This window comes from Mesoplodon densirostris, chromosome 7 (assembly GCF_025265405.1).
Source record: "Mesoplodon densirostris isolate mMesDen1 chromosome 7, mMesDen1 primary haplotype, whole genome shotgun sequence".
In the NCBI taxonomy this organism is placed as follows: Eukaryota; Metazoa; Chordata; class Mammalia; order Artiodactyla; family Ziphiidae; genus Mesoplodon; species Mesoplodon densirostris.
In genome coordinates, this window is record NC_082667.1 from 62,441,641 (window position 1) to 62,460,911 (window position 19,271).

Sequence of the window (19,271 nt, forward strand, 5' to 3'; positions counted from 1 at the left end):
CCAGTATGGGTGTGGAGAAGAATGGCATAAGGTGAGGTGGAAAGGTGGACAGGTACCAAATCAAGGAGGGCCTTGTATGTTAGGCTTAGGGTTTTGGACTTTATTTTAAGGGCAATGGAAAATCAACATAGAGTTTGAGGCAGGGGAGGGGCATGTTCACCCTTGCATTTTAGATCACTTCTGGCTGCTAAGTGGAGGATAGATAGGAGGAGAGCAAAACTGGCAGGGTGGGGACCAGTTAGAAAGCAATTGATACAGTCTAGGTAGGAGATGACTATAGTGGTGGGAGTAGGGATGGAAAAAATTGCATAGGTTTAATAAATGTTCAGGAGGTACAATTCACAAAAACTGGTGATCAATTGATTGCCTGGCTATGGTAGTATAAAGGAAAGGATGACTTCCAGATTTCTGCTTGAGCAAGTGAAAAGAATCCAGAAATATCACTCATTTACAAACAGCCCACCAGAAGACTTGTCTTGCCAATCCCATTGAACAGAATGGCTTTAATATCCAGGGAAGTCTCTTCACGTAATCAGAGGTTCACAGATAGGATGGTGAGGATGGGGAGAGGAGTCTAATTAGCTAAGATGAAAAAAGTAAAGTGTACAGTTCACACACAGTGCTGTTTGACCCACACACCATCTTCCTGAATCCCTGATCTCCTAGGTCTGCAAAGCCTCCTGATCAGTGGGGAGTCAACCTGTGACCTTCATCCATCCCTTCTCTATTGTATCACATCCCCCTTCTGATGCTTTCTAGAGCAACCAATAGCCTATGAGCCACCTCAGATGCTATGTGTGGTTTTGACCAATGTGGGTCCCTCTGAGGCAGCAAACTTTTAAAATTATTACCTTGGACCTATCAGGAAAAACTTGAATTAGAAGTAAATCCATCCAGAGTCATTAACCAAGAGTACTGGCTTTATGCTATTTGGTTTGATAGATCAGCCTGGTGGACAACTGCATTACCAGGCAGCTGGCACCCAAATCACTTGTAGGGAGGAATAGAGCTTACAACTCAATTAGCAGCAAAGACACTTTTGGAGCAAAGGCAGCCTTTTCTACCACTACATGTAAATATTGCTTTGATATTGTAATTTTTCTTGTAGTTGATCCAATAAACCCTCTTTCTTCAGGGTGGTTGTTATCATTTGGGAAGCCCATAAGGAGTAGAATCTTCCTACATATTATATCGCAGTGGAATTCATCAATCAGTTGCTAGTCCTGGGAAGGACTTCCTCAAGACCCTTCTTCAACAGGATTGTTCTAATACATTCCCAGGAAGAGCATATAGGATGAGAAAAGAAAAGGATGGAGGATTGAACTCTGGGAGTGCCAGCAGAGGCAAGCCAGCAGAGGCAAAAAAGGCCAAGAGGAAAGCTGAGAAGAAACAGAGAGTAAGAGACGATCAGGAGAGAGTAATGTCACAGAGGAAATCCAAGGGAGGAAAGACTCAAGGAGGAAGACATGGTCCACAGCATCAAATGCAGCAAAGATTTCCAACAAGGTCAAGGCAAAAATGTATCCTTTGGCTGATGCCTTGTCTGCGTCCCCCTCCTGACTGTGTAAAGTAGCAGGCCTTGGGGGCAGGGACTGTCCAATTCATCTTTTTATCCATTGCCTGACACACTGCCCTGAACATAGGAGGTACTAAATGCATGGATGGAAGAAGCATGAGTTGGACCTTTTCTGGGAGTCCTTGGACACAAGCTAGAGGCTTCCCTGCAACAGAGCAGATGGGAGAAGAGAAGAAAGAGGAGGCTTAAGTCCTCCTTTCTCAATAGAGAGGAGGAAGTTAACCTAGTATCCAGCAGAGTTGCTGGATAACTGTTTAGACACTACTAGCCTCCCTGACATGATGCAGGGATGGCCCCATAGGTGACACATGGACTGAATAAGGCCCAGAACTGAGACTCTGGCCTTGTCCTCACCCCTCAGACTGAAGGAGGAGCAGCCAATCCCATGAGGAGAACCATCCAGACATCTTCCGGGTTGGAAGAGAAAGCTCAAGACACTCCTTGGAAGTGGACCCCACAGCCCTGGTGCCTGGCCCCTACCTTAGTTCCCAGCCCCAGCCAACCTCAAGTGCTGGGTGGACCCTGATCTAAAGGGCCCAGGTTCATCCCCTGCTTCCCTTTCTAGCTGTTGAGGCTGGGGAAGGAACCTGAGGCAGCTCAACTGAACTGCAGGGGCCTGGTGCCTATTGGGAGCCACTCTATGGCCTGGCCTCCCAGTGCAAAGCTTGTCCATCTACTCTTCTACCCATGAAAGCCCCACAGAGCAAGGGGCCACCAGGTCAGGAGGGGCTGACCCTAAACCAGGAGAGGCCATGGGCCAGAGTATGGGTATCCTTTCAGGCCCCTTCCGGAGTGAACCCAAGAGATGGGTTGAGTCCATACTCATGGTCACTGGGAGGTGTCTAGTATTATACCCATTTTATGGAAGAAGTCACTGAGGCTAAGATATGGAAGCTCAGAATGAGGGCCCCCTGCTAGAGTCTGAGGCTATTTTTTTGAGCCTAAAACAAACAAACTTTCAAGCTCAGGTGGGTTGGAAACGTAGAGGAGGAAAAGGGTCTCATCTGAGACCCAGTTGCCTATAGTCCAGGCCAATCCCCAGTCAAATGGTTGTCAGTAAGTTTGGAGCCTAAAGCTTTGGTCAGCTTATGACCTGAAAAGAACAAACCACTGCACCCTCCACCCAGATGACATTCGCTGGCCTAGATGGTGCAGATACCCAGGGGACTTAGCCAGCAGGACCCCCAAGGGCTGTGTGATATTTTGCAAATGAGTTTCATGGTGCCAGCTCCCCGAATCAGGCCTTCTCCCCTTTCCCCAGCTTGCCTCAGGTGAGTGAAAACACTCTGTTTTCATTCCACTTATTATGCCTAACTCATAGCAACCAAAGACTTATCTTCTGGAGTGATGCTCCCTGAACCCCCTGGACCTACAATTTGAGGGCCCCCGCGGCCCTCTGCGGCAGCACCGGGCCAACCCACTTTGCACAAACATAGACGCCTCCAGCCCTATTTTCCCAATGTCCTGGGGCCAAGCTGTGGTCAGTTATTAGCAGGTGGGGGCAGAGTCCCTGCTCTGCCTCTTACGTGCTGGGTAGACACAGGGGTTCCTTTCTCTACTTTTGTTCCTCTGTTTCCCTCTCTGTCTCAGTAGTCTGGAAGAAGTCAGTTTATGACCGGGGTTCAGGAATCACCTGTGCAGAAATGAGGTCTGTCCCTGAGCCCTCCCCTCCCTTGTCTCCCGCAGCCTGTTTAAGAGCCTCAAAAGAGAGGTTACGAGCTTCTCAACTCAAAGAAGAAGTGAGATTGTTCCACAACCAGGGCCCTTTGATTCAAGCGAGGAAGCACTCTGGCTTTATTGGAAGGAAAACCAGGAGAAGGAGCCGGGCCAGACTCACATCAGCAGGGCTGTCAGTGAAGGCAGCCCAGGAGGCTGTTCACTTTCTGGGGCTGGGGAAGGGCCTTGGCCACATTCAATTTCTCCACGTCTCTGTAGCAGTACAAATTGGGGCCTTGGACGAGGTACAAGCCGAGACCATTGGCGGAACACGAGTTGGGGCCCAGAGACTTTTCCGTACACAGGGCCGTGTCAACCTTTTCATGGGGCCAAGGAAGCTCTGTCCACGTGGCTTGAGCTCCTAACTTCAGGTCCAGCCACCACAGCTGCCGTCCTAGGAAGAAACACTGGACATAACATGGCTTCCACATCATGGGGATCCTGACCTGGCTCTTCTCATGCCCTGACGGGGATCTGTGCCATGGAGAAGTAGCAGAACAAGCCACCCCTCAGCACCCGACACCCCTCACCTGCCATGACATGGAGCCGAGAAGACCCAGGACAGGTAAAGGCTGCATCCACAGTATCAAGGTTGATCCCATGAGGGCTCCCGAATTCCTTCTCCAGCCGCTTTGGATAACCATCTGCTAGGGTATAGCCTCCCTTTGTCAGGAAGATATATACCTGGGTGCCCTGGAGGACAAAGGACATTAATCAGCACAGAGCTGGGTATTTTCCCAGTCTCCACCTCAAGCGTCTCTCCCAACACACACCTGGATCAGATAGAGCTTATCATCCCAGGAAAAGGCACTATCCACTGTTGAAGGACCATGGGGCCACAGGTGCTCAATGGGCCAGCTGTGCCACCCGTCCCGGCTGCTGTCCAGACGCCAGTAGTGGGATCCTGTGGGGTAGCAGAGGTACCTCTAGTACTGGTGGTAAAAGGCCAGGCAGTGAAGAGGCAAGGGACAGAGGCAGGGGTGAGTCTCAAGAGGGAGGAAGGAATGCATCCAGAGGCCAAGAGGGAAGAGGCCATGTGAGGAGTTGAGCAAGACTTGGTTGGCAAAGTTGGCATTGTGACCTAATTGGAATTGGAGTCAGTAGGGGCCTGACTTGCCAGGTAAGGCCAACGTCATGGGGTTCAGTGGGGTCTCCTTATGCATCTCAGATGTCTGTGTGCAAAGATGCTACAATGAGACAGTGGCCAGAAGTTAAAAGGGAAGCACTGCAGCAAGCTTCCACTGGGCGTTCTCATGCTGGCTGTGTTCTCTAATCCCTTGAGATGGTAGGAGACAGAGGGAGTAGCCAGACCAGCACCCTAATTTTCCTCTCCCTTTTTCATAACAACTTATTAAAGGAATTGTCTGAACACTCATTTACCTTTTCTTCCTCAGCCCACCTCACTTCATTCCTGTTTCCCTCTTCCATTGAGATTTCTCTTTTCCAGGTCACCAGTATCCTCCAACTTGCCAAATCTAATGTCTTCATCTTACTCTACCTCTCAGTGGCATTTGACTGCTCACAGCTCCCTTGTTTAAATATCTTTTTTGGATCTTGGCTCTGTGATTCCAGACTCTTCCAGTGTTCTTCTTATCTTTCCGACTTCCTCTTCAGCCTGATATCTATTATTGGAATCCCCCAGTTTGGACCTCTGCTCTATCTACACTCACTCTCTTGGTGATTTCACCTAGTCCAGAGCTTTAAACACCATCTATACTTTTGATCTGTTCTCTTTGGATCTGATGGACTTCTTCGAGTGTCAGGCTCAAACTCAGCTGCCTACCTGACCTGTCCATTTGGGACCATTAGACACCAAAACCCTAATGTGTCCAAACTTAATTTCTGCCCCCACCAAACACACACACACACACACACACACACCTCCTTCCCTAGTCTTTCCCAATTTTAGAAAAAGGAACCACCAGTCACCTAGTTTCCCAGTCCCCCAAAGCCAAGTCATTCTTGAAACCTCTCTTTTCCCTTCCCCATTCCGATCAATATCCAAGGCATTGGTTAAATGCTATGGGCCCGACTTCCAGCATACATCATGATGACTCCTCACCACCTCTGCTGCTGTTATCCCAGTCCAAGCTGTCATCACCTCTAATCCAGACAGCTGCAAGAACTCCTCGCTGGATTCCCTGCTTACACAATTGTACCTCTGTGACTTATATTCCACAAGAAGCCAGGATGATCGTTTAAAAAAAATAAGCCACGGGCTTCCCTGGTAGCGCAGTGGTTAAGAATCCACCTGCCAGTGCAGGGGACATGGGTTCAAGCCCTGGTCCGGGAAGATCCCACATGCCGCGGAGCAACTAAGCCCGTGTGCCACAACTACTGAGCCTGCGCTCTAGAGCCCGCGATCCACAACTACTGAAGCCTGCGCACCCTAGGACCCGTGCTCCGCAACAAGAGAAGCCACTGCAGTGAGAAGCCCGCGCACCGCAACGAAGAGTAGCCCCCGCTCGCCAACTAGAGAAAACCAGCGCGCAGCAATGAAGACCCAACGCAGCCATAAATAAATTAAATAAATAATAATTAATTAAAAAAGAAAAAAAGACAGATCCTTAAAAAAAATAAGCCAGAACATATCACAGCTTTGATCAAGAACCCTTCCCGGCTTCCTTTTACAGTTGAAAATCCTTACCAGGTCCATGTAATCTGGCCCCTGCCTCCCTCTTTTCAAGCCACTTACCTGCTCCTTCTCAACGTGTCAGCCACACTGGCCTCCTTTCTTGACCCCTCAAAGTATTTGCTGTCTACCCTCCCTAAAATGCTTCTCCTCCAGTGCTTTATGTGGCTAATTCCTTTTGATCACTGAAATCTCAGCTCAAAAATCATCTCTTCAGAGAAGGGGCCCCTAATTCTCTTCACCTCTATCCCATTATCCTGTCTTATTTTCTTCACAGCTTTTTGGGGACACTTAACATTTTTTATTTTCTATTTTAAAACATCAACGACTCATAAATTCATTTATTCTAGCTTCAAATGGTATTTGAGAATAAGAAGCATTCTGATGTTCCCAGAACACATCACAGCTATTAACACTGCCTGAAAGTATTCTCTTTCATTTTCTCTTTTTTACTGTCCTCTCTCCATCTAGCAGGCTCTCTGAGGGCAGGTGTCTCATCTGCCATGTTCACGACTGTATCTCAGTGCCTAGAAAAATGCCCAGTGCCTATCAGGTGCTCGATATTTTTTGGTGCTCGAAAAATAGCTGGTATTCCCAATGCAGCCACAAGTTCTCTTTATGGGTATTAACTGTGCAAGTCACAGTAACTACATATCCACCTTCCCCTCCTACTGAAACTACCCTGCTCGTGAGCCCTATTTAGAGAATCAGAGCTGTGCTGCATTTTGTGCAGAGAAAGTAAGTGCTGAGCCCCCAATCCATTAGAAGTCGATGCAGAGGCTGACCAGCAGCCACTTTAATGTGGTCTGGAATAAAAATATGGGCTGAGCCAGTCCCATTCTCTCTCTGGAAATCCAAGTAGGAAAAAGAGAGCCAAGGCAGTTATCAGTCAGATCTGAGGCTAAAAGATCCTGACTAGAGAGAAAGTAGAGAGGGCATGATGGTCCCTGTGCGAGCCGAAGTAGTGACAAAACAGAAAGAATGGATTAGCAACTAGGAGGTAGTGACGAGATTTATCAATAAGGGAGAGGAGAGGACCAGCCCTGTGCTGAGTGGCTGGGTCACACTGGTGTTTTCACCAAGACAGTGAGTTCCCACCTCAGCTGGGTATTTTTTTTTTTTTTTTTTTTTTTTTTTTTTTAGTTTCTGCTTTATAACAAAGTGAATCAGTCATACATATACATCTGTTCCCACATCCCTTCCCTCATGCATCTCCCTCCCTCCCACCCTCCCCATCCCACCCCTCCAGGCAGTCACAAAGCTCAGCTGGGTATTTTTAACATTAACAATATTCTCTCAACAGCTATAGAACATCTCTAATACTCTTTTTTTTTTTTTTTTTTTTTTTTTGCTGTACGCGGGCCTCTCACTGCTGTGGCCTCTCCCGTTGCGGAGCACAGGCTCCGGACACACAGGCTCCGCGGCCATGGCTCGCGGGCCCAGCCGCTCCGCGGCATGTGGGATCCTCCGGGATCGGGGCACGAACCCGTGTCCCCTGCATCGGCAGGCGGACTCTCAACCACTGCGCCACCAGGGAAGCCCTCTAATACTCTTGATTTAGGAATTCAGCTGCATTCTATGTATGGACACATGGTCTTGAGGTTCCATGATCTCTCCATGGCTGGGTGTTCTCTCTACATCTCTGTGTGGTCCCTGTGGCCCTATTTTCTTAGTGTCTCTATCTCCATGTCTCTCTGTCTATTTATCTCTCTATCTCTATAACCATTGCTATTTCACTTTGTGTATGTGTCCTCCCCATGGTGTCTTGCTCTCACCATAGCTGCATGTTCTCCTGATATTTATGTGTTCTTACTCTGGCATATATTCTCAGCATAAGTCTACCTTTTCACTACAGGTGTGTGTTTCATCACAGATGCATGTTCTCATTACAGCATGCATTCCTGCTGTGGGGATATGCTCTCCTTGCGGCTGTGTATTTTTCATTATAGCTTCGTAGTCATATCTGATCAGATTTATTCAGGGATTAGGAGCAAGAAAGGATTTTCACTCTTCTGTATTCTCACCGCTATTTTACATTTGTGTCTGATCATACATATATTTTAGGCTGAGTGTAATGTGGTAGGTCACTCCTTCTCCTGGAGCTGTCCTCAAGTATAGATCAAGACTTATCACTACCTGTCTGACTAGCCCTAGAACATCCTTAGGTATCATTAGATGGCTTTTTAATGGCACAGGTCTGGGGAGAGGAGGTTCTCCTGGTCACTCAGAGGAGAAATCTCTTCAGGCTGGTGAAACTATTGCCTAGAGGTCTAAGGGACTGAACACTTCTTGGCTGGTTCTCAGCAATGGGAACATCTCATCCCCAGGTAATGCTGTGCCCAGAGGCCTGGACATAGGAACCAGGCACCTGGAACAAGATGGAGCTCCTGATGATAAGCTCAAGGTGGGGAGGGCCAGAGGACCCTGCAAGACATGCAAGAGCAAAGAGAATATGAGAAGTCATAGGGTCCAAGAGGTCCAGAGAAGGCACAGATCTGGGAACCGATGGTACTGGGAGGTAGACAGGTGAAGTTAGAGGCCTCAGCGATGAGAGACAGGTTGAACCATATGCATCGGACAAAATGAGGGGTGAAAAGGGGCATGATAGGGTGTAAGGATGGGGGCCGATGGGACAAAATATGGGGCACAATGATGAAAATGGAGGAAATACGCCAGAGATGGGAGACACACATGAAAGAGATGGGAGGTATGGAGGGCAGAGATGGGGGAGTTGGAGGACATCTCTTACCACTGAAGGCATAGGTGGCACCATGTTTGTCAGACAGCAGTGCAGACAAGACTAGATCTGGGCTACAGCGTTTATCCCCATGGTGGGTCGCATTCCTGTGTGCATGGCCTTGGGGGAGAAATAGGTGAGGGGGAACACAGGAAGGCAAGAGGTCAGAATGAGTTCCGAGGTGGAAGAGATGGCTGGGGTTATTAGGGGTGCAGGTTGTCCCCATATGAGGACAGCTGGGAAGAGCCAGAATGGAAGTGGAGCTAGGGCAAGGGCCACAGGGTGAAGGTAGGAGCTGGGTTATATGGGGTCCGCGAACTCAGGGAAGGTGGACAAATTCCAGGAGGTCCCAGGGCTTGGGCTTTCTCACCTCTGCCAGGGCAGGGCATAAAGTAGTCTCGGACATCCAGAGGGTATTTAGGATGCACCTCTCCCGTGGTAGGGTTGAAGCGCAGGAATTGGTTACCCCGGAAGCAGTAGTAGCGGCTGAGCCATCGCATGGCAGCAGAGCAGTTGCCAACAGCCTGCCAGGAACGTTCCTTTTTGGTTTTTGTAGTGAAGTCCCAGAACCACGTGTGGTTGCCTTTGTCCAATCAACCAACAAGCATTCAGTGAGGCCGAGCTGTGCCTTCCCTTGTGCTTGTACTGGCCCCAGGATGGACCAGATATGGCCCCCATCACGTGGAGCTCACAGCCCAGCAGGGAAACAGTTGAGGAAAGCAATCATACAATAAAATGGAGCAGCAAAGTGCACATGATCAGCTCAGCAAGGGCGGTGGGTCAAGTCAGGGAAAACTTTCCAGAGAAGGTGATACTTAAACTAAAATCTGAAGGAGGAGTTACGAGGCAGACAAGATGGGGAGATGTAACTCTAGAAACAAAAGTCTAAAGCATGAAGCAAATTGGGTGTACAGGGAACAGCATAGTGTTTCTGGGGCTTCATATTCAAGGTAAGAGTTTGATGAGACTCAAGGCTGGAGGGTCAATAGGAACTTGGTCATGGAGAACCTTGTATGTAAAACTAAGGAACATAGATTTGTCCTAAGGGCCGTGGGGGACAATGAGGGACTTTTAGCAGAATTACACCCGGTAACCTTCTCCAGGATGACTTCCCCTCCTTCCCCTACTTGACCTCTAGACCATAATTGGCTTCTCTACTCCTTCCCTTCCTCAGGAAACCATATAGTGGTTCCACCACCACCACCATCCCTACCACTACCTCTGTCACCACCAACCTACCACTACCCCAGCCTCTCTTATTCCAGCCTGGACCGACCTTGGAAGAAGAAGACACCCTCATGGCGACATTCTTCACTGTGACATTCCACAGCTGCATCCACTGGGGATGGGATTCCAGGAAACTCCTCTTGGAGCAACTTTGGATATTCCTTGTTCTTCTCAGGAGGGTATGCCCAGAGTCTGTCCCCCTGCATGCAAAAACATGCTATTTTTAGTATGCACGCCAGGTACTGCCACTCTGCCGTCCCACACGTCTTTGATCTATTGCACTTACATAATATCCTTCTGCAGTCCCACACACTCTCAATCCATCTGTGGACAACAATATGCTGTCCCCTTGCACAACTTCAGTTTGTGCAAATCCCATCACTGTTACTATACCACACACAACTGACTGTGTACAACCAGATACTCCCGTGGCACAATTATCTGCAATACCACTGGTTTTGGCAGACACATCCACAAATAGTCGTCCTGCAATCATCCATCCATTCATACATTCACTTGTTCATTTATTCACTCAAGAAACAGTTGCTGAATGACTTACCATATGCCAGGTATTGTGAGAGGCACTGGGGATAAAGGGGTGACAAGACTCTGTCTCTGCCTTCAAGGAGTTCACTGTACAAAAGCAGAAAGGATCCTACAATCCTAGCCATGTGAGCCCCAAGGTGGAGGCATGTGAAGTGCACTGGGAATAAAGGGGGAATACCTAAGTCCTAGAGAATTCCTGGAAGGCTGCACAGAGGAGGAGGCATTTAGGCCAAGAGTTAAAAACTGAGCAGGAATATTCCAGGTAGACAAGTGTGGACTGGGCGTTATCAGCAGAGGGAGTAGCATGTACGCAGCATGCTCATGTGGCTGGCACACAGTGAATGTGGTGGAGGAGGAGATAAACCTGTAAAGGTAACCAAGGTCGAGGTGTCAAGACCCATGTGCACCTGGCTTGCAGGAATCAGCACGTGGTGGTGCCATTTGCTGAAACAGGGAACTCAGGAGGAGGGGTGGATTTGTACAGAAGATATTGAGCTCCGTTTGGGGGATGCTGAATCTGAGGTGCCTACGGAACATCTAAGTTGAAGATGTCAGCCTGGAAATCGGAAAGAGATGTCTGGAGCTCCAGGGAGAGATCCAGATCTGGGGTCCATAACGTGGAGAGAACTCAGAGCCATGGCATTGGTTGAGATCACCCAGGCAGGGTGTATGGAAGGGCTGGGAAGGATCCCCAAGAAACATTCAAGGAGTGGCCCAGGATGAGAAGCCTGAGAAGAACAGGAAAAGAGGCAGAAGGGAAAGCAAAGCCGGTATTGAGGGCCACCCTGACCACACAGCATCTTTGTGTGAGTCAGGGGAAGGTGCCAGAAGGAGCAGACACAGGCTGGGCCAAGGCATGGGACTTGACGAGCACAGTAGGCTGGATTTCATCCTCCACTTGCCCCTCGGCCAGGTACCATTGTGTTGTGAACAACCTGGCAACCATAGGAAGAAGACTTGATGCAGGGTCATGGAAGCAAGGGAAGAAATTTCCCGGAAGGAAAGGATGGCCGACAGATTGAGGAGTAGCAGCAGAGAGGTGTGTACGCAGATTAGGACTGAAGAAGAGCCACTGGATGTTGTGCCTCCCAGGCCCGCGTGCACACAAACTCCCCTAGCCCGACCTTTCTCAGAAAAGGAAGGCATAGGGGGCGGAAACCTGGAACCTGTTGGTAAGGGCTCCATGCCAGGGCCACTTGGGGGAGGGTCTCTAGTGTTGATTCCAGCACTTTCTGGCCTGGCCCTGACCTTGGTCCAGCCGTACCTTGATCAGCAAGACTCTGTCGTGGCCATGGCGGAACGCAGCGTCCACAGGGCCGGAGATATCCTTCCACTGCTCTGAGATTAACTCCTGAGTCCAATTCGGACCCTTCCACACGAACTCCCCTGCAAAACGCACACTCACTGAGGGACCTGGAACAAACTTCTGGCCTACTGAGCTAGTTACAAAGAAGCTATGGGTGATACTCTCAGATAATTCCTATGATCTCCCGTAGATGGATACACCCTCAGTGAAGGGGACCAAGTCTGAGGTCCCAAATGCCCCAATCCCAGCCCCTCCTACCTTTAAAAAACAGCATAGTCCCATGCTCATCCAGGGTGGCGGCATCAAAGCCCCAGCCATCCGAGCAGCGTTCTGGGAAGGAGGTGGGGAGATAGCAAATAAAAGACCAGTCAGGGGTGGGGTGGGGGGGTGGGAGGGAGGGAGACGCAAGAGGGAAGAGATATGGGGACAGATGTATATGTATAGCTGATTCACTTTGTTATAAAGCAGAAGCTAACACACCATTGTAAAGCAATTATACTCCAATAAAGATGTAAAAAAAAAAAAAAAAAGACCAGCCAGATGATACAGTGCAGAGACACAGCTAGACAGATAGACTCAGGAAGTCAGGGTCTCACCGATCACATCCGGGTCCAACTTGGTTGCATTCCCATGTTCAGCTCCATGCCTAGGGGCATTAGCCCTAGAAAGAAGACACAGAGATGTCTGGCTCCACAGGGTCCAATCCCTCTCCTTTAGCTCCTGACCCCAGACTTGCCCCAGACCTAAAAACTGGCCCTAGCCCACTCTTAATCTGGAGCCCAGTCCTCCTCCAGCCCCGGCTTCACTCACAGAGAAAGAGGATGGGCGTTAGCCAGAGACCAGCACAAGCCCAACAACCACAGTACAACTGGTGTTCCCAGTGCCCGAGCCATGATGAGCTGGAGAGGCCACAGGACAGCTCTGGGCACCTGGATGAGCCCCTATATAAGCATGGCAGCAACACCACCCCACCTCCAAGCCTGCTGGGAATGAGATCTCTCAGGGCTATGCCAATATTGGCTGATTACATCAGTGCAAATAAGGTCAGGGTCTGGAGAGAAATGTGAGTCCAAGACTAACTCTTCCTGACAGGAGGGCCATCCCCCTTCAGTGACTTTTGAGCAGTGACTAGCCCAGCCCACTGGTGTTCATCTGTGACTCTCTTCACCTTGGTGATGGGTCTGAGTGCCCATAAGGTCGGGAAAGGGGGTAGATTGATTGAGGACCACCTTTCTGTGGTTGGATTTACCTCAACAATGCAGGAGGAGAGAAGAGGAAAGTAACGTTTTTGTGTACTGTGCCATGCCCAGCTCTGAGACCCCTAAAGACACACTTACATATACTTAGTAACCACACATATATACAAACACACTTAGAACTACTCAGAGAACAGCTTCTTCCAAGCTCCATCAAGGGCCTTTTGGGGGCATCCCCAAGCCTCTTTAGCTTTGCACTTGATGGGTCAATAATATTTCACTGTTGCCAGAAGTCCAAGTTCCACCCTAGCCCCCACCCGCATTGACAAAGAGCTTTGCAAAACTCACCTGGGAGGGAAGGCTGACGGTAATGGTGCAGGAAGAGGTGTCTCTCTTCCAGAGAGACCTACTAGTAATTAGACTTTCTCCATAGTTTCCACCGTAAGGGGAAAGTGTTTTGTTTACCTATCACAGAATAAATAGAACTGTACTGGGGTTTCACAATATTTACAGCTGATTCTTGCTTAAATGTTATCCTCTCAATGAAGCCTTTCTTGACCACCCCATCTAACTATTTCAGACTCTCACGTGTTTCCTTTGTTACTTAATAAAACTTGAAATTATTTTGTCTGTCTGCTTACGCTTTTGCTTCTGCTTCTACATGCTTGTGCTTTGTTTCTTTGCTTGTTTTGATTTGCCTGTTTTATGTACCATTACATTTAAAAAAAATTTTTTGCCACACCATGCAGCATGTGGGATATTAGTTCCCCAACCAGGGATCGAAACTGTGCCACTTGCAATGGAAGGGCAGAGTCTTAACCACTGGACCACCAGGGCAGTCCCTGTACCATTACATTTTCTCCATCTAGTACCTGGCATGTACAGGCATACCTCAGAGATATCACAGGTTTGTTCCAGACCCTTGCAATAAAGTGAATATTGCGATAAAGTGAGTCAAACAAATTTTTTGGTTTCCCAGTGCATATAAAAGTTATGTTGACATAGGACTTCCCTGGTGGTGCAGTGGTTAAGAATCTGCCTGCCAATGCAGGAGACACGGGTTCAATCTCTGCTCCGGAAAGATCCCACATGCCGTGGAGCAACTAAGCCCGTGTGCCACAACTACTGAGCCTGCGCTCCAGAGCCTGTGAGCCACAACTACTGAGCCCTTGTGCCACAACTACTGAAGCCCACACGCCTAGAGCCTGTGCACCGCAACAAGAGATGCCACCGCAATGAGAAGCATGCCCACCGCAACGATGAGTAGCCCCCGCTCGCCATAACTAGAGAAAGCCCGCGTGCAGCAAAAAAGACCCAACTCAGCCAAAAATAAAATAAATTTAAAATAAATTTAAAAAAATTTTAAGTTATGTTTACACTATACTGTAATTTATTAAGTATGTAATAGCATTAGGTCTAAAAAAATGTACATACCTTAATTTAAAAATACTTTATTGCTTAAAATGCTAACCATCATCCGAGCCTTCAGGGAATTGTAATCTTTTTACAACAGTAACATCACAGATCACCATAACAAATATAATAATAATGAAAAAGTTTGAAATATTTCAAGAATTACCAGAATGTGACACAGTGACATGAACTAAGCAAATGCTGTTGGAAAAAATGTGCCAACAGACTTGCTTAACACAGGGTTGTCACAAACATTCAATTTGTAAAAACAATGCCACATCTGTGAAGTACAATAAAGTAAAATGCAATAAACAAGTATGCTTGTAATAGATGCTCAATAAATATTTGTTGAATGAGAAAAATTAATTTCAAGTACTGAATAGTGTTACTAACGTTGCAGCCAAATTGCTAACAGTTTTCCTCCTTCTGTGGTAAGGAGAATATCAGGATTGGGGTGTGTTATTTTGGAGGCATGTTGTGATCTAAGGGTCACAGGTCTCCTTGGCACTGACCTTCATCTTATGGTCTTGTTTCTCTCTCCAGTGTCCCTGCCCTACATCCCTCTCCTCCTCTTAGCCCTGCTATCTCTGGTACCTGCTATCTTCGGCACTCACTGGGGCTTCTCCCAAAGTCTGCCCCATTTCTATCTGAGATGTAGTTGCAGGAGACAAATATGGGCAGAGTCAGCTCTGGGCCAGGCTGAGGTTCCAGGATCCCTGTTCCCCAGTCCAGCCTGAAGGAGCCCTGATCCCTCTCAGATTCCCTTGACATATATAACCTTAGCAAAGGTCTCACTTCCCTTATCTACTCTGCGAAGATTCCTCCTAACAGGAAGACAGATTTCTGGGACCTCTGGAGCAGCGTGTCATCATGCCTCTGCCAAAAGCCTCAACATCCTCTCCTGACTTACAGTGAAGACAGCCATATTAACAGCATTCCTCCCCCTAGGTTAGTGAACAAAGCTGGACTCCCCAGGCCCTTGGCAGTATGGACAGTGCCTCGGCTCCCTCAACAGATACCTGACACCCACCTTCTCCCACTGCAGGGCGTCTCTGACTGCACCTGCTTCCCCCCAGCTGCTGGGCACTGGGGGCTGCTACTCCCAGACTCCCCCTCTCCTTTTCTTCAGCCTCTAAAACCTTATAAAACCTTCCTGGGATTCTCCCTCCTTGAGCACCCCGTGAACCTTTCATCAGCAAACCCCTCAACAGCTGTCTCTAGCTTCAGAACTGTGTCTGCGTGTCCTGCAGATTTCACTGAGCCTGCCTGGGGTGGTGGAAGCATTCACACGGAGTCACGGACACCCCTCAGAAAACCCACAGTGAGGGTCTTCAATAGTTGTACTGGCAGGGCCCCGCACGGGCCTGCTGGTCCAGGCAGCAGCCTCCCTGTGCCCTAGCAGGGCTCTTTGAGGGGAGACAGCACATATACTGGATGGCGGTTTTTCAGCTCAGCCTCTTCTTTCCCACACAGCTCTGGTCCCCTTCATAGCACCCCTATCTACCTATCACAGAAGAGTGATTTGTGGCACTTTTCCAGTGTTGTTTCCTAATTTGCTTGTCTACCCTAAGGTGGCTTAGATGCCATAATTGGAAGCCTTCTTCCTCCCGCCCACTCCCATCCCCCCAGCCTCTCAGGGACTAGACTAGCAGAGTCTTCTACATGGCAGGCAGCTCAGGTTGAAGCTCATATTCTGAGCAGGGGCTGAGAGGCCATTTGAGAACCCAGGCTGTGGATATGTTGGCCATCCTGGTGCTGGTAACAGGGCACAAGGCAACTGTTCTCAGGGGGCCCAAGATAGGGCTGGCCTTGCTTCTCTTCCCCTCACTTGAGATGGCTGTTTCTGCTTGTCCTGAGTCCTTCCCAGCACGCTGGCTTCGGCTCAGGACAAAGTGCCTGCCCATACTTGGGCCTGAGCGCCCCCTGGAGGCCGAAGGGATCAGTGCGCTCCCACCCTTTGACCAGAGGCCACAGCCCCGGAGTTTTTCCTCCCAGAAACTAGCTCCCTACAGCCTTCCTCCTTCGCTCTCCTCAGCCTGGCTGTGGGGCCTTAGTGCCACATCCTCTCCCTCTGCAAATCTCTGCTGCCCAGAGCGGGTGTGGGGATCTCAGTCTCTTGCTTGATTTCTTGGGGAATTCAAGCCCAGAAATATACAACCATCCCCTTTTCCATGTGGTCTTCACAATCCTCGTAACAAGCAGCTTTCTGGCTTCCCCCTAAGGCAGTCTGAATATGGGCCTGCAAACATCTTCATGGACAGAGCTTTCCCCTGCATTGCCAGGGACCACATTTAAGCTGGACACTGACCCACTGTCCCTTGGAATGGATGTGTACAGCCTGCCCTGCTGTCATCTGAGTTCTCTGACCTCAGTTACTTCTCCTGGGCGCACTGAGTGCTGCCTGTGCTGGGCCTGCTGCCTGTGGCTGTGTACTCCAGGGAGCAGAGACTGGATTCTCCCTTGCCCTGGGCTTAGAAGAATTGGGATACAGCTCCAGGTACCAAAAAGTGCTTGCTGCTCCCAACCAACTCCTCCAGGATTTTCTATTGCTCTGTTTCTAATGGGCCTTCCTGCATAGTCTATTCTTGCTTCCCTATGAATAAATAATTATAATAATAATTTGCTCATATCTTTTGGGCACATGTACGTGCTTGGCATTGTGCTAAACACTTAACATGGATTATTTTATTAAATCATATTATTGGTATGACTTAATAAAATATATACTGTATTATTAGTCCCATGTTACACATGGGGAAACCGACTTTTGGTGTCTTAGCCAAAGCCCATTATTAGCAGGTGGTAGAGCCATGATTAAGTTCTGGCTGCCTGACTCCCTGGGGTGTGCTCTTTACCCTATCAAGGGGTGTCCTTGTGCATATTTAACAGCCAGCTTTCCAGAAGGGAAAAAGCCCTGATTTGTAGCATTTATTAGTTTCTGTGGTGTAAATACTCCTATCACGGCCATCTTCAAGCTACCAACAAGACCAACAAGCTACCAACAAGCATCTTTAAGCTGCATCTTCTCATGGAGTTGAGAAGAAATGCACAGTAACATACTACTTACTGTATGGTATTTCCACCTTGCAGGTAGGACACATATAAATAACCCCAAGAGCACAGGTAATAGTAAAATGCAGTAAAATAATTAGGAAGTGATGAATTTTGATTATTTATTATATTTGATTTTAATAAAATGAATTTAATTCTTTTTTTTTTTTTTTTTTTTTTTTTTGCGGTATGCGGGCCTCTCACTGTTGTGGCCTCTCCCGTTGCGGAGCACAAGCTCCGGACGCGCAGGCCCAGGGGCCATGGCTCACGGGCCCAGCCACTCCGTGGCATGTGGAATCTTCCCGGACCGGGGCACGAACCCGTGTCCCCTGCATCAGCAGGCGGACTCTCAACCACTGCACCACCAGGGAAGCCCTGAATTTAATTTTACATAATTTAATTTTTAAATAATGGCTGAGTTTTCAACAATCAGTTGTCAAAATTCCTGCAAATTTTGGGAATTCCCTGGTGGTCCAGTGATTAGAAGTCCGAGCTCTCACTGCAGAGGGCCTGGGTTCAATCCCTGGTCGGGGAACTAAAATCCCACAAGCTGTGTGGCACGACCAAAAAAAAAAAAAAAAAATTCCTGAAAATTTGACAATGAGCCCTCGTGAGCCAATATGAACCAGCTCCAGTACTGCACTGTTCACCATCCTGCCTTAATGAACAGGACCAGGATTTTATCTGCTTTATTCAATGCTATATCTTCAGTGCCTAGAGCAGGGTCTGAAACATTGTATGTGTTTAATAAATACTGAATCCTATTGTTCCTACTTCCTAATTAGACCTAAGAGTGCAAACACCATCATTTCTTATCTGATTACTGAAATAGCCTCTCCCTCTCTGCTTCTCCTGCCCCTCTATAACACATTCTTTGTAGCAACCATGGTACTCTTCAAAAACATATCTGAGACCACCTCATACTCCAGCTTAAACGTCTTTTTTCTTGAAGATAAAAATCAGTCTTAATTCTACTAGCCAGAGAACATCACTATATATTAACATTTTGTCTATTCCAGGCTTTTTCTATTCTTGCAATTTCCTTTTTAAAACAAAGGTATGGGGCTTCCCTGGTGGCGTAGTGGTTGGGAGTCCGCCTGCCGATGCGGGGGACGCGGGTTCGTGCCCCGGCCCGGGAGGACCCCACATGCCGTGGAGCGGCTGGATCCGTGAGCCATGGCCGCTGGGCCTGCGCGTCCGGAGCCTGTGCTCCGCAACGGGAGAGGCCACAACAGTGAGAGGCCCGCGTATCGCAAAAAAAAAAAAAAAAAAAAAATATGATTTTATAAATCTTTTTTTCTGGGACTTCCCTGGTGGCTCAGTGGTTAAAAATCTGCCTGCCAATGCAAGGGCACGCGGGTTTGAGCTCCAGTCCGGGAAGATCCCACATGCCGCAGAGCGTCTGGGCCCGTGAGCCATGGCCGCTGAGCCTGCGCGTCCGGAGCCTGTGCTCCGCAACGGGAGAGGCCACAACAGTGAGAGGCCCGCGTACCGAAAAAAAAAAAAAAAAAAAAAAAAACTTAGGCCAAATAAGTCAAGGCATAGCTTCCACTGCCTGTCACCCCCTCCATCTACTTCTGGGCCCAAGGTCTGAATCGGAAATAAAATGCCCACTGTGATCAGATCTAGGAAAAAGTGAGTGACTGCCCCACACACACCCCACCCCCCACCCCCGCCCTGGCTTGAGATGACTTCTGCATGGCTTAGGCTGGTGCTGAGTGATGATTGAGCACACCACCTCTGCTGGCCAGGGCATGGGCTCAGGCAATCCTACTCCTAATTGGGGCCAGGTCCTGTAACACTTGCCCTAGAGCCTTCAGGGAGTTCATCTGTCCCTCCACCTGCTTACCAGGTCCCAACCAGTGGGGCCA

General features: G+C 48.6%; 1 protein-coding gene across 1 annotated transcript; it reads right to left on the reverse strand.

Annotated features, from left to right (window-relative positions):
* Positions 1-3,426: 3,426 nt before the first annotated feature.
* On the reverse strand, positions 3,427-12,633 carry HPX (hemopexin). Its single transcript, XM_060105467.1, has 10 exons — positions 12,551-12,633; positions 12,337-12,401; positions 11,999-12,070; positions 11,699-11,820; positions 9,938-10,088; positions 9,032-9,244; positions 8,674-8,781; positions 4,066-4,196; positions 3,823-3,985; positions 3,427-3,686 (listed from the first exon to the last, which is right to left on the reverse strand). The coding sequence occupies exons 1-10, from the start codon at positions 12,631-12,633 to the stop codon at positions 3,427-3,429; spliced, it is 1,368 nt and encodes a 455-aa protein (XP_059961450.1).
* Between the last annotated feature and the right edge of the window lie 6,638 nt (positions 12,634-19,271).